This window comes from Cherax quadricarinatus, chromosome 84 (genome assembly GCF_038502225.1).
Source record: "Cherax quadricarinatus isolate ZL_2023a chromosome 84, ASM3850222v1, whole genome shotgun sequence".
Taxonomy (NCBI): domain Eukaryota; kingdom Metazoa; phylum Arthropoda; class Malacostraca; order Decapoda; family Parastacidae; genus Cherax; species Cherax quadricarinatus.
Window position 1 is genome coordinate 16,768,681 of NC_091375.1, and position 14,447 is coordinate 16,783,127.

General features: G+C 46.5%; 1 protein-coding gene across 1 annotated transcript; it reads left to right on the top strand.

Moving 5' to 3' along the window:
* The first annotated feature begins 9,269 nt into the window (after positions 1-9,269).
* On the top strand, positions 9,270-13,869 carry LOC138851061 (uncharacterized). Its single transcript, XM_070102911.1, has 3 exons — positions 9,270-9,419; positions 10,565-10,694; positions 13,564-13,869. The coding sequence occupies exons 1-3, from the start codon at positions 9,303-9,305 to the stop codon at positions 13,650-13,652; spliced, it is 336 nt and encodes a 111-aa protein (XP_069959012.1). The 5' UTR covers positions 9,270-9,302; the 3' UTR covers positions 13,653-13,869.
* The last annotated feature ends 578 nt before the right edge of the window (positions 13,870-14,447 follow it).

Genomic DNA, 14,447 nt, shown 5'->3' on the forward strand with positions numbered 1-14,447 from the left:
TTTTATTCTAACTTAGCTCGTTTCATTCTAGCTAGCTCGTTCACAATCCTGAAAGATGTCGTACCTTCCCGCCCAGCGTAGGAAGCAACTCAAAATATTCCATCCAATATTCCTCCACCTCTACTTCTCCTTCTGTCTCGTTCCATCTTTCATTTCAAAATGCAAACTTTCTCGTCTTGTGAATCTCTCGCCAGAACTCTTCTTCTCAGTATAAAAAAAAAGTCTGATTCCCTTTAATGTTTGATTTCTACTAAGCAAAAAATCCTTTCAAATGGTACCTTTTTTGCCACCAGTGACGCATACAAAGACTTTCTCCTTGCCACCAGTGACGCATACAAAGACTTTCTCCTTGCCACCAGTGACGCATACAAAGACTTTCTCCTTGCCACCAGTGACGCATACAAAGACTTTCTCCTTGCCACCAGTGACGCATACAAAGACTTTCTCCTTGCCACCAGTGACACATACAAAGACTTTCTCCTTGCCACCAGTGACGCATACAAAGACTTTCTCCTTGCCACCAGTGACGCATACAAAGACTTTCTCCTTGCCACCAGTGACGTATACTCATACCAAGCAATATCAACCTTGCATATCCTGCAACAATTTCTCCCTTTGGAATGAAAATACCGTTGGCATTAAATATTTTATTGAATATACCATTTATAAACTTGGTTATTTTGTTTCTGTGAATTTAAACCAGGTGTAAAATAACCAGTGATATTTGAACGATGTTAGACAGGATCCACTGATCATTGGAAATCAGTTCTTGCGATACACTGTGGTGGGTCTGCAGTGGTGGGTCTGCAGTGGTGGGTCTGCAGTGGTGGGTCTGCAGTGGTGGGTCTGCAGTGGTGGGTCTGCAGTGGTGGGTCTGCAGTGGTGGGTCTGCAGTGGTGGGTCTGCAGTGGTGGGTCTACAGTGGTGGGTCTGCAGTGGTGGGTCTGCAGTGGTGGGTCTGCAGTGGTGGGTCTGCAGTGGTGGGTCTACAGTGGTGGGTCTGCAGTGGTGGGTCTGCAGTGGTGGGTCTGCAGTGGTGGGTCTGCAGTGGTGGGTCTACAGTGGTGGGTCTGCAGTGGTAGGTCTACAGTGGTGGGTCTGCAGTGGTGGGTCTGCAGTGGTGGGTCTGCAGTGGTGGGTCTGCAGTGGTGGGTCTACAGTGGTGGGTCTACAGTGGTGGGTCTACAGTGGTGGGTCTGCAGTGGTGGGTCTGCAGTGGTGGGTCTACAGTGGTGGGTCTACAGTGGTGGGTCTACAGTGGTGGGTCTACAGTGGTGGGTCTGCAGTGGTGGGTCTACTGTCTACAGTGGTGGGTCTGCAGTGGTGGGTCTGCAGTGGTGGGTCTACAGTGGTGGGTCTGCAATGGTGGGTCTACAGTGGTGGGTCTACAGTGGTGGGTCTGCAGTGGTGGGTCTGCAGTGGTGGGTCTACAGTGGTGGGTCTGCAGTGGTGGGTCTGCAGTGGTGGGTCTGCTGATGATATAGTCACCTCAGTAATTCTGATGATATAGTCACCTCAGTAATTCTGATGTAGTCACCTCAGTAATTCTGATGATATAGTCACCTCAGTAATTCTGATGTAGTCACCTCAGTAATTCTGATGATATAGTCACCTCAGTAATTCTGATGATATAGTCACCTCAGTAATTCTGATGATGTAGACACCTCAGTAATTCTGATGATATAGTCACCTCAGTAATTCTGATGATATAGTCACCTCAGTAATTCTGATGATGTAGACACCTCAGTAATTTTGATGATGTAGTCACCTCAGTAATTCTGATGATATAGTCACCTCAGTAATTCTGATGATATAGTCACCTCAGTAATTCTGATGATGTAGACACCTCAGTAATTCTGATGATATAGTCACCTCAGTAATTCTGATGATATAGACACCTCAGTAATTCTGATGATATAGTCACCTCAGTAATTCTGATGATATAGACACCTCAGTAATTCTGATGTAGTCACCTCAGTAATTCTGATGATATAGACACCTCAGTAATTCTGATGATGTAGACACCTCAGTAATTCTGATGATATAGTCACCTCAGTAATTCTGATGTAGTCACCTCAGTAATTCTGATGATGAAGTCACCTCAGTAATTCTGATGATGTAGTCACCTCAGTAATTCTGATGATGTAGTCACCTCAGTAATTCTGATGATATAGACACCTCAGTAATTCTGATGATAAAATCACCTCAATAATTTTGATGACATAGTCACCTCAGTAATTCTGATGATATAGTCAGCTCGGTAATTCTGATGATATAGTCAGCTCGGTAATTCTGATGATATAGTCGCCTTAGTAATTCTGATGATATAGTCGCCTTAGTAATTCTGATGATATAGTCACCTCAGTAATTCTGATGATATAGACACCTCAGTAATTCTGATGATATCACTAAAAGAAATACTCTTTCAGTCTTCCTTACTGCCTGGTCTTCACCACCCAATACTCCTTGCTATCCCCTATGATATGGAATCCCTTAGTACCCTACCTTCACAAGGGCATCCCCCTGCTACCCTACCTTCACCAGGGAATCCCCCTACTAACCTACCTTCACCAGGGAATCCCCCTACTACCCTACCTTCACCAGGGAATCCCCCTACTACCCTACCTTAACCAAGGAATCCCCCTACTACCCTACCTTCTCCAAGGAATCCCCCCTACTACCCTACCATCACCAGGGAATCCCCCTACTACCCTACCTTCACCAGGGAATCCCCCCTACTACCCTACCTTCACCAAGGAATCCCCCTACTACCCTACCTTCACCAAGGAATCCCCCTACTACCCTACCTTCACCAAGGAATCTCCCTACTACCCTACCTTCACCAAGGAATCCCCCTACTACCCTACCTTCACCAAGGAATCCCCCTACTACCCTACCTTCACCAAGGAATCCCCCTACTACCCTACCTTCACCAAGGAATCCCCCTACTACCCTACCTTCACCAAGGAATCCCCCTACTACCCTACCTTCACCAGGAATCCCCCTACTACCCTACCTTCGCCAGGAATCCCCCTACTACCCTACCTTCGCCAGGGATCGCCCCACTACCCTACCTTCACCAGGGATCCCCCCACTACCCTACCTTCACCAGGGATCACCAGGGATCCCCCCACTACCCTACCTTCACCAGGGATCCCCCCACTACCCTACCTTCACCAGGGATCCCCCCACTACCCTACCTTCACCAGGGATCCCCCCACTAAACTACCTTCACTAGGGATGCCCCCACTACCCTACCTTCGCCAGGAATCCCCATACTACCCTACCTTCACCAGGAATCCCCCTACTACCCTACCTTCGCCAGGAATCCCCCTACTACCCTACCTTCGCCAGGGATCGCCCCACTACCCTACCTTCACCAGGGATCCCCCCACTACCCTACCTTCACCAGGGATCCCGCCATATCCTGCCTTCGCCAGTGATCCCCCCACTACCCTACCTTCGCAAGGGATCCCCCCACTACCCTACCTTCACCAGGGATCCCCCCACTACCCTACCTTCGCCAGGAATCCCCCTACTACCCTACCTTCACCAGGGATCCCCCCACTACAATACCTTCACCAGGGATCCCCTCACTACTCTACCTTCACCAGGGATCCCGCCATATCCTGCCTTCGCCAGGGATCCCCCCACTACCCTACCTTCGCAAGGGATCCCCCCACTACCCTACCTTCACCAGGGATCCCCTCACTACCCTACCTTCACCAGGGATCCCCCCACTACCCTACCTTCACCAGGGATCCCCCCACTACAATACCTTCACCAGGGATCCCCTCACAACCCAACCTTCACCAGGGATCCCCCACTACCCTACCTTTACCAGGGATCCCCCCACTACCCTACCTTCACCAGGGATCCCCCCACTACCCTACCTTCACCAGGGATCCCCCACTACCCTACCTTTGCCAGGGATCCCCCCCCCCACTATCCCCCCCAACCTTCACCAGGGATCCCCCACTACCCTACCTTCACCAGGGATCCCCTCACTACCCCACCTTCACCAGGGATCCCACCACTACCCTACCTTCACCAGGGATCCCCCCACTACCCTACCTTCACCAGGGATCCCCCCACTACCCTACCTTTGCCAGGGATCCCCCCACTACCCTACCTTCACCGGAGATCCCCCACTACCCTACCTTCACCAGGGATCCTCCCACTACAGTACCTTCACCAGGGATCCCCCCACTACCCTACCTTCAACAGGGATCACCCCACTACCCTACCTTCACCAGGGGTCCCCCGACTACCCTACCTTCACCAGGGATCCCTCACTACCCTACCTTCACCAGGGATCCCCCACTACCCTACCTTCAACAGGGATCCCCCCACTACCCCACCTTCACCAGGGATCACCCCACTACCCTACCTTCACCAGGGATCCCCCCACAACCCTACCTTCACCAGGGATCCCCCCACTACCCTACCTTCACCAGGGATCCCCCCACTACCCTACCTTCACCAGGGATCCCCCCACTACCCTACCTTCACCAGGGATCCCCCACTACCCTACCATCACCAGGGATCCCCCCACTACCCTACCTTCACCAGTGATCCCCCACTACCCTACCTTCACCAGGGATCCCCCCACTACCCTACCTTCACCAGGGATCCCCCACTACCCTACCTTCACCAGGGATCCCCCACTACCCTACCTTCACCAGGGATCCCCCCATTACCCTACCTTCACCAGGGATCCCCCCACTACCCTACCTTCACCAGGGATCCCCCACTACCCAACCTTCACCAGGGGTCCCCCCACTACCCTACCTTCACCAGGGATCCCCCCACTCCCCTACCTTCACCAGGGATCCCCCCACTACCCTACCTTCACCAGGGATCCCCCACTACCCTACCTTCACCAGGGATCCCCCACTACCCTACCTTCACCAGGGATCCCCCCACTACCCTACCTTCACCAGGGATCCCCCCACTACCCTACCTTCACCAAGGTCACCAGGGATCCCCCACTACCCTACCTTCACCAGGGTTCCCCCACTACCCTACCTTCACCAGGGATCCCCCCACTACCCTACCTTCACCAGGGATCCCCCACTACCCTACCTTCACCAGGGATCCCCCCACTACCCTACCTTCACCAGGGATCCCCCCACTACCCTACCTTCACCAGGGATCCCCCCACTCAGGGATCCCCCACTACCCTACCTTCACCAGGGATCCCCCCACTACCCTACCTTCACCAAGGATCCCCCCACTACCCTACCTTCACCAGGGATCCCCCCACTACCCCCTTCACCAGGGATCCCCCACTACCCAACCTTCACCAGGGATCCCCCACTACCCTACGTTCACCAGGGATCCCCCCACTACCCTACCTTTGCCAGGGATCCCCCCACTACCCTACCTTCACCAGGGATCCCCCACTACCCTACCTTCACCAGGGATCCCCTCACTACCCCACCTTCACCAGGGATCCCACCACTACCCTACCTTCACCAGGGATCCCCCCACTACCCTACCTTCACCAGGGATCCCCCCACTACCCTACCTTCACCAGGGATCCCCCACTACCCTACCTTCTCCAGGGATCCCCCCACTACCCTACCTTCACCAGGGATCCCCCCACTACCCTACCTTCACCAGGGATCCCCCCACTACCCTACCTTCACCAGGGATCCCCCCACTACCCTACCTTCACCAGGGATCCCCCACTACCCTACCTTCACCAGGGATCCCCCCACTACCCTACCTTCACCAGGGATCCCCCACTACCCTACCTTCACCAGGGATCCCCCCACTACCCTACCTTCACCAGGGATCCCCCACTACCCTACCTTCACCAGGGATCCCCCACTACCCTACCTTCACCAGGGATCCCCCCACTACCCTACCTTCACCAGGGATCCCCCCAGGGATCCCCCCCACTACTACAAATCGCTGCCAGAAATATGACAAGATGCTCAGGCAGATTATTATATTTACAAATTATTTTAGTAATTATTATAAAATACTTAGAAATTAATATATTTACAGAACTTTATATTTACAAATTATTACATTTACAAATATTTACAAAGTATTATATTTGTAAACTATTATATTTACAGACTGCTATATTTAAAATTATAATATTTACAAATTATTATTTACAAATTATTGTATTTACAAATTATTTACAAATTATATTTACAAATTGTTATATTTACAAATTATTGTATTTACAAATTATTTACAAATTATATTTACAAACTGTTATATTTACAAATTATTGTATTTATAATTTACAACATTTACAAATTATTATATTTATAATTTACAACATTTACAAATTTGAATCCATCAAGATGTTTGAGCACTTGTTGTGTACCTCCGTTAAGAAAGTTCTGAAAAGATGTTTTGTTGCATAGATGCAATGTGGCAGTTGTTGCAAATGTGGCAGTTGTTGCAAATGTGGCAGTTGTTGCAAATGTGGCAGTTGTTGCAAATGTGGCAGTTGTTGCAAATGTGGCAGTTACGAATGTGGCAGTTGCAAGTGTAGCAGTTACGAATTTGGCAGTTGTTACGAATGTGGAAGTTGCAAATGTGGCAGTTGTTGCAGATGTGGCAGTTGCAAATGTGGCAGTTGTTGCAAATGTGGCAGTTGTTGCAAATGTGGCAGTTACGAATTCGGCAGTTGTTGCAGATGTGGCAGTTGTTGCAGATGTGGCAGCTGTTGCAAATGTGGCAGTTGCAAATGTGGCAGTTGCAAATGTGGCAGTTGTTGCAGATGTGGCAGTTACGAATTCGGCAGTTGTTGCAAATGTGGCAGTTGCAAATGTGGCAGATGTTGCAAATGTGGCAGTTGCAATGTGGCAGATGTTGCAAATGTGGCAGTTGCAATGTGGCAGTTGTTGCAAATGTGGCAGTTGCAAATATGGCAATTGTTGCAAATGTGGCAGTTGTTGCAAATGTGGCAGTTGCAAATGTGGCAGTTGCAAATGTGGCAGTTGCAAATGTGGCAGTTGTTGCAAATGTGGCAGTTGCAAATGTGGCAGTTGTTGCAAATGTGGCAGTTGTTGCAAATGTGGCAGTTGTTGCAAATGTGGCAGTTGTTGCAAATGTGGCAGTTGTTGCAAATGTGGCAGTTATTGCAAATGTGTGAGATAGGTGAGAGGTTACTAAAAGCAGTCAGTGGAATATTAAAGTAGATAGGAAAGGATATGTCAGAGAGAGAGTGTTCTCCAGTACAAGTAGGCCTTGTTAAATTAGACATATGGGCAACAATTGGTTATCTTTATTGTGGAAACGTTTCGCCACACAGTGGCTTCATCAGTCCAATATAAATAAGAATGGTGAAGATCAGAAGGAGTTTGAGTTAATCAGTCCCTCAGCCTGGAGTCGATGTAATCATTCCTTCAATCTTGATAAGACAGCATATGCGCGAGGAAGTGGCTTATATACTGTAGATAAGTGAGGTGCAGCAGTCATAGGTGATATCACAGTGGACAAATCCACATGTGGAAGTAGGTTAGACCTGTAGGTTAGGCAAGTGAAGAATTCCCTTTATCAAGAGGGACTGATTACCTCAAACTGCAGAACAACCACCGTGGAAAAGAAAATAGAATCCAAGTGCTTTCGTGATATCTCACATTGCCAAAGAACTGATAATGTGAAGAATCACAAAAGCGCTTGGAATTCTGCTATTGTTCTTCAAATATATAATGTGATTTGTAGGAACGTTATGAGAGTGTTCTGCTTTTGTTACCACGGACAATGACTCTTTTCCAAAACTATTAAATTACAAATCTATGTATTCTTTCTGTTATATATGTCGCCACAGTGTAGCTCTTAATATATCGCCACAGTGTAGCTCTTAATATGTCGCCACAGTGTAGCTCTTAATATGTCGCCACAGTGTAGCTCTTAATATGTCGCCACAGTGTAGCTCTTAATATATCGCCACAGTGTAGCTCTTAATATGTCGCCACAGTGTAGCTCTTAATATATCGCCACAGTGTAGCTCTTAATATGTCGCCACAGTGTAGCTCTTAATATATCGCCACAATGTAGCTCTTAATATGTCGCCACAGTGTAGCTCTTAATATATCGCCACAGTGTAGCTCTTAATATGTCGCCACAGTGTAGCTCTTAATATATCGCCACAGTGTAGCTCTTAATATGTCGCCACAGTGTAGCTCTTAATATATCGCCACAGTGTAGCTCTTAATATGTCGCCACAGTGTAGCTCTTAATATATCGCCACAGTGTAGCTCTTAATATGTCGCCACAGTGTAGCTCTTAATATATCGCCACAGTGTAGCTCTTAATATATCGCCACAGTGTAGCTCTTAATACATCGCCACAGTGTAGCTCTTAATATATCGCCACAGTGTAGCTCTTAATATGTCGCCACAGTGTAGCTCTTAATATGTCGCCACAGTGTAGCTCTTAATACATCGCAACAGTGTAGCTCTTAATATGTCGCCACAGTGTAGCTCTTAATACATCGCCACAGTGTAGCTCTTAATACATCGCCACAGTGTAGCTCTTAATACATCGCCACAGTGTAGCTCTTAATACATCGCCACAGTGTAGCTCTTAATACATCGCCACAGTGTAGCTCTTAATACATCGCCACAGTGTAACTCTTAATATATCGCCACAGTGTAGCTCTTAATACATCGCCACAGTGTAGCTCTTAATACATCGCCACAGTGTAACTCTTAATACATCGCCACAGTGTAGCTCTTAATACATCGCCACAGTGTAGCTCTTAATACATCGCCACAGTGTAGCTCTTAATACATCGCCACAGTGTAGCTCTTAATACATCGCCACAGTGTAACTCTTAATACATCGCCACAGTGTAACTCTTAATACATCGCCACAGTGTAACTCTTAATACATCGCCACAGTGTAACTCTTAATACATCGCCACAGTGTAACTCTTAATATATCGCCTCTCCGTTGTTCTCAGTATATTTACTATTACTATGTTGATTTGGCTTTTTAATATTACTATTATTTAATATAACCTCTTAAGCCTCGTGTATCTCTCAACATCTCCAAGAAGTTACATTGACTTGTGTTATCCCCGATTAAATCTATAACTATGCTTACACCATCTTTACTTTCTCAAAACTCTTTTACGACGCCTCCTTTTTTGTGGAACCCTTTGTAGGTTTCTCGGAAATGAAATCTTGGTTTTAGTTTACGTATTTTGGGGCTCAAGTTCCCCCAACCTCTCCTCTCCATCCTAACTGGTGCTCCTAACTAACGTGTCGTTGTTGTCGTTCTGAACAGAGGCGACGTCAGAGATCCTGGGAGGACCTGAGAAGTACATGACGGTGGGCAGCTCGCTGAGGCTGGTGTGTGTGCTCAGGGACAACACTCAGCCGCCCACCTACGTCTTCTGGTACCACGACCAGCACATGATCAACTACCATGCTACCAGGGAGGTGCGTACAGTTACCAGCGCATCATCCATACTACTGGGAAAATCGATACCGGGGTCTCATGAGAATTCTGTTAGGTAAAACGACACAAGTGTATCTAATGCGACGTTTAACTGTGGCAACGTTTCGGTCTCCAGGAGTTTGACAAAGCTCATGGAGAGTGAAACACCTGTCCTTTTTTCTAACATATCTGTAATGGTTTTTAATACTTGACGTGCTGTTGGAGTGTGAGCAAAGTAACATTTATGAAGGGGTTCAGGGAAACCGGCAGGCCGGACTTGAGTCCTGGAGATGGGAAGTACAGTGCCTGCACTCTGAAGGAGGGGTGTTAATGTTGCAGTTTAAAAACTGTAGTGTAAAGCACCCTTCCGGCAAGACAGTGATGGAGTGAATGATGGTGAAAGTTTTTCTTTTTCGGGCCACCCTGCCTTGGTGGGAATCGGTCAGTGTGATAATAAAAAAAAAAAATCTAATTCTACCAACATTATTACAGAAGAATTCTGACGATATAGTGTTATCAAGCTAAACTTTATAAATAAAAAATCTTTATATTCTCAGATATCTTTATTTACTACAAGTACATGTACAAAGTATACAGACCTAGCTGACATCAATGACATACTACTGTATAGAAAGCCGCTTGTTATGCTGAGCATTTCGGGCCAATTAGGTCAATTTTGTCCCAGGATGCGACGCACACCAGTCCACTAAGACCCAGGTACCCAGTTTTACTGATGAATGAACATGGACAAACGGGTATCGAACCCGGATTTCAGCGTGTGAAGCGAGAGCTTTTGCCACCAGGCCACGGGCCACCACTTGGGAAAGCCTGGGAAAGAGGGTAGTTCTTAAGTGATAAAAGGTATATTCTTATGGAATACTTGTGTATTACAGACATTCATGGCTTTCCTAGCCTCCCCTAAATTCCAGGTGGCAAGTTAACGAGACATAATTGACATTTCCCCAATAATTTTGAATTTCTTGACCAGCTAATGGCAGACCTTACTTACATTTTTAATAGATGTTTTTATTCCTAGATCCTTAAAAAATTACACAATGTGAGAGCCTAAGATATGTGATAAGAACACTTTTATGTACATTGCTCTTGACTTGTAAATTCACCGGTGTAAAAAGTCCTCGACCATCAGGTGCGTGTGGAAAATAACGGTGGACTCAGCGTGTTATTCCTGAGTAACGTCAGACCGGCAGACTCTGGTAACTACTCCTGTGCCCCATCCAACGCTCGACCAGCACATATCTACATCCATGTGCTCAAAGGTCAGTGGCTTTCTGTTGTCCATGTACATGTCTTTGCATCTTCATGCCCGTCTTCATTTCATCCATACCCATTTTTTCAGGATCTTAATACAATGAAGTCTTCATCCACGTAAATCTTCATCTATGTCCATCTTTGTCCGTTTTCATCCATTCCCATCTTTATCCATGCTAAGCATCATCCATGCTCGTCCTTTTTATCCATGCCCATCTTATATGTCCATGCCCACCACCATCCATGCCCATCTTCATGCATGTCCATCATTTTCCATTATTATGCTGGTTGACCATTGTCATCCATGATTATCTTGGATGAAGAACGTGGGAATGAAGATAGTCATGGACGAAGAAGGTCATCCAAGATAGTCAGGAATGAAGATGGTCATCCATGAACCCAACAGTGCTGTGCCGGGTGCATAGACCAAACGGTTCTATACTCCATGGATCACAAGCTTCTATACTCCTTCCATGGATCACAAGGTTCTATACTCTCTCCATGGATCACAAAGTTCTTTACTCCCTCCATGGACCACAAGGTTCTATATTCCCTCCATGGACCACAAGGTTCTATACTCCCTCCATGGACCACAAGGTTCTATGCTCCTTCCATGGACCACAAGGTTCTATACTCCATGGACCACAAGGTTCTATGCTCCATGGAGCACAAGGTCCTATACTCCCTCCATGGACCACAAGGTTCTATACTCCCTCCATGGACCACAAGGTTCTATACTCCTTCCATGGACCACAAGGTTCTATACTCTCTCCATGGACCACAAGGTTCTATACTCCATAGAGCACAAGGTTCTATACTCTCTCCATGGACGACAAGGTTCTGTAACACTGTACGAACAATTTATCTTATAACACTGAAATGAACCACTTAATTCTGTACCGACGACGAGAGATTCTTGACACAACTTTCTCGGGAACAAAATTAAACTCCGCTAGAGCTTCAACTCATAGCTCAGCAAAGCTCTAACAAATAAAAGCTCTAACGGAGCACAGTGTCCTGCAAACAAAAGCTAGCTGTGCAACGTCTTTTTTCTTCCTCTTCAATATTTCCAGTAGTAAGCCTCTTGGATGGTCCCCTTCTGCTTCCAAAGCACAGACATGAATATATTAAATCACTGCTAATATACTCTGAACAGCAGCAGTAAAAGACAGCCAGCAAACAGCCTCCAGGGGCGGCGAGATGAGTGCCGTAAAGGGCAGCCAGCAAGCAGGTTCCAGGGACGGCGAGATGAATGCAGTAAAGGGCAGCCAGCAAGCAGCTTCCAGGGACGGCGAGATGAATGCAGTAAAGGGCAGCCAGCAAGCAGCCTCCAGAGACGGCGAGATGAGTGCAGTAAAGGGCAGCCAGCAAGCAGCTTCCAGGGACGGCGAGATGAATGCAGTAAAGGGGAGTCAGCAAGCAGCTTCCAGGGACGGCGAGATGAATGCAGTAAAGGGCAGCCAGCAAGCAGCCTCCAGAGACGTCGAGATGAATGCAGTAAAGGGCAGCCAGCAAGCAGCCTCCAGAGACGGCGAGATGAGTGCAGTAAAAGGCAGCCAGCAAGCAGCCTCCAGAGACGTCGAGATGAATGAAGTAAAGGGCAGCCAGCAAGCAGCCTCCAGAGACGGCGAGATGAATGCAGTAAAGGGCAGCCAGCAAGCAGCCTCCAGAGACGGCGAGATGAATGCAGTAAAGGGCAGCCAGCAAGCAGCCTCCAGAGACGGTGAGATGAATGCAGTAAAGGGCAGCCAGCAAGCAGCCTCCAGAGACGGCGAGATGAATGCAGTAAAGGGCAGCCAGCAAGCAGCCTCCAGAGACGGCGAGATGAATGCAGTAAAGGGCAGCCAGCAAGCAGCCTCCAGACACGGCGAGATGAATGCAGTAAAGGGCAGCCAGCAAGCAGCCTCCAGGGGCGTCGAGATGAGTGCTGAGGAATTTTACGTTGGAATAATTGAATTAGAGTGAGGGAGCAAGAACTGGAGGAATAAACCTTGGAAGAGACGAGGACTTAGTAAATAGTGATGGAAACAGTGCAAAGATGACAAATAAAACGTAGAGATGGAAGTGGGAGTACATAATTATAACTAAATTATTAGTCTATAATTGTATTATTTTTATTTCAATTTTATTATTGCTGGATATTAAAGTATATGATGATAAATAGAAAAAGACACGAAATGCAATTGTTTGTGTTAGTTTTTTCTGAGATTCGAACCTGGTTTAGTGAAAATGGCAGAGCACCACACTACCAATGAGCCAGCACCACCCTTGTAGGATTTTCTCCAACTCATGTCCTATTAGGGTGGTGCTGGCCCAGTGCTTCAGCAGTGAACTCTCATTTTCACAGACCCCCAGTTCGAATCTCTGTAAAAAAAACTGTTGATACAAGCATATATTAAATTTTTAGAGTTCATTTTGGGACATGATTAATAAAAATGTCTGGGTCGTGAGAGAGTGGTCACTTGAATTGTGCAGAAGTGTAACAAAACTAAGAGTTTTAGTAGTCGGGAAAGCCCAGGAGAAAAAGGGAGGTTTGACGCCATTTCACCTGACTGTTGTGTCCAGCAGCGAGTCGAAAGAAGCTTGTTCGATGATTGTGTGCCAGCATCTCTGTGATACTATAATTTCATGCTTGTGACTGTGTTCCAGACAGCGGCGTCTGTACAGATAAAGTTCTTTGAAGATTATTCGTGCTATTGTCCAATCCATTGTATGTATGCACAGTAGCACAGATATACCTGGAGTAACCCTCTCCAGGTATGTCTCTGTGCTGCTGTACAGCATTCCTTCGTTGATAGAATTGTCTCTGTAGCACACTTATTTGTGCTTTTTTCAATCAAGTGGATAAATTCTTATTTCTCCTATGTATTTTCACAGTGACCAGACAGGGTTGTATGAACATCAGAAATAGATGTAGGTTGCCGAGTCGTGAATCGCCTCCTACAGAGTTCTTTGATGGATGTTAGTCACCGTAGTTGCTATGTGGATGCTGCGGACAACCACTGATGGTTTGACTGATGCTATATATACAGTAGACCGTTATTTAACACGGTGGTTACGTTCCTGAAAACACCGTGTTAGGTAAAAAAACCGTGTTACATGAACTGAAGAACTTATGGGAAAAATAGGGTTACGTTCCTGAGAGCCCCAAAAAAGCCAAACAACTTTTTTTTAGGCCTCCACATTTTACAAAAATAGTGAATATGTAATTGTAGCTCATTGTTGTGATGAATAATGTTGTTTTTACAGCTTAAGACTACAAATGTAACAGAAATAATAGTATTTCTTACCTTAAATTATGAGTGCTGGTGTTTGTGGATGATTGTGAAGAGAGCAGAGAGTTATGTTGTGGTCCTACTGGTCTGAGGTGGATGGTAGAGGTTCTGGTACTGAAGTTGATGGTTGTACTGGAGTGTCTAACTTTAACTCATTCAGTCAATCAAGTCGTTCAGTAATTCAGTCAAGTTATTCAGTAAATCAGTCAAGTTGTTCAGTAAGTCAGTCAAGTCGTTCAGTAAGTCAGTCAATTCATTAAGTCATTCAGTAAGTCAGTCAAGTCATTCAGTAAGTCAGTCAATTCATTCAGTAAGGCATTCAGTAAGTCAGTCAATTCATTTAGTAAGTCATTCAGTTAGTCAAAGTCACACTTTGTAAATGGTCCAAGTCGGACCGAAACGACGTCGTAAGCTCCTCTCTTCTATGTGCGGGTTATGTGTATATTTCTTGGTGGTTATTGTGAACACACAGTCTGATGGCCTGTC

Bases quoted from the DNA above. Each gene is read 5' to 3' on its own strand.
- LOC138851061 (XM_070102911.1), top strand. From the start codon at position 9,303: ATGACGGTGGGCAGCTCGCTGAGGCTGGTGTGTGTGCTCAGGGACAAC. The intron at 9,420-10,564 runs GTGCGTACAGTT...CTCGACCATCAG, and splicing joins ACTACCATGCTACCAGGGAG to GTGCGTGTGGAAAATAACGG. The intron at 10,695-13,563 runs GTCAGTGGCTTT...GTATTTTCACAG, and splicing joins CTACATCCATGTGCTCAAAG to TGACCAGACAGGGTTGTATG.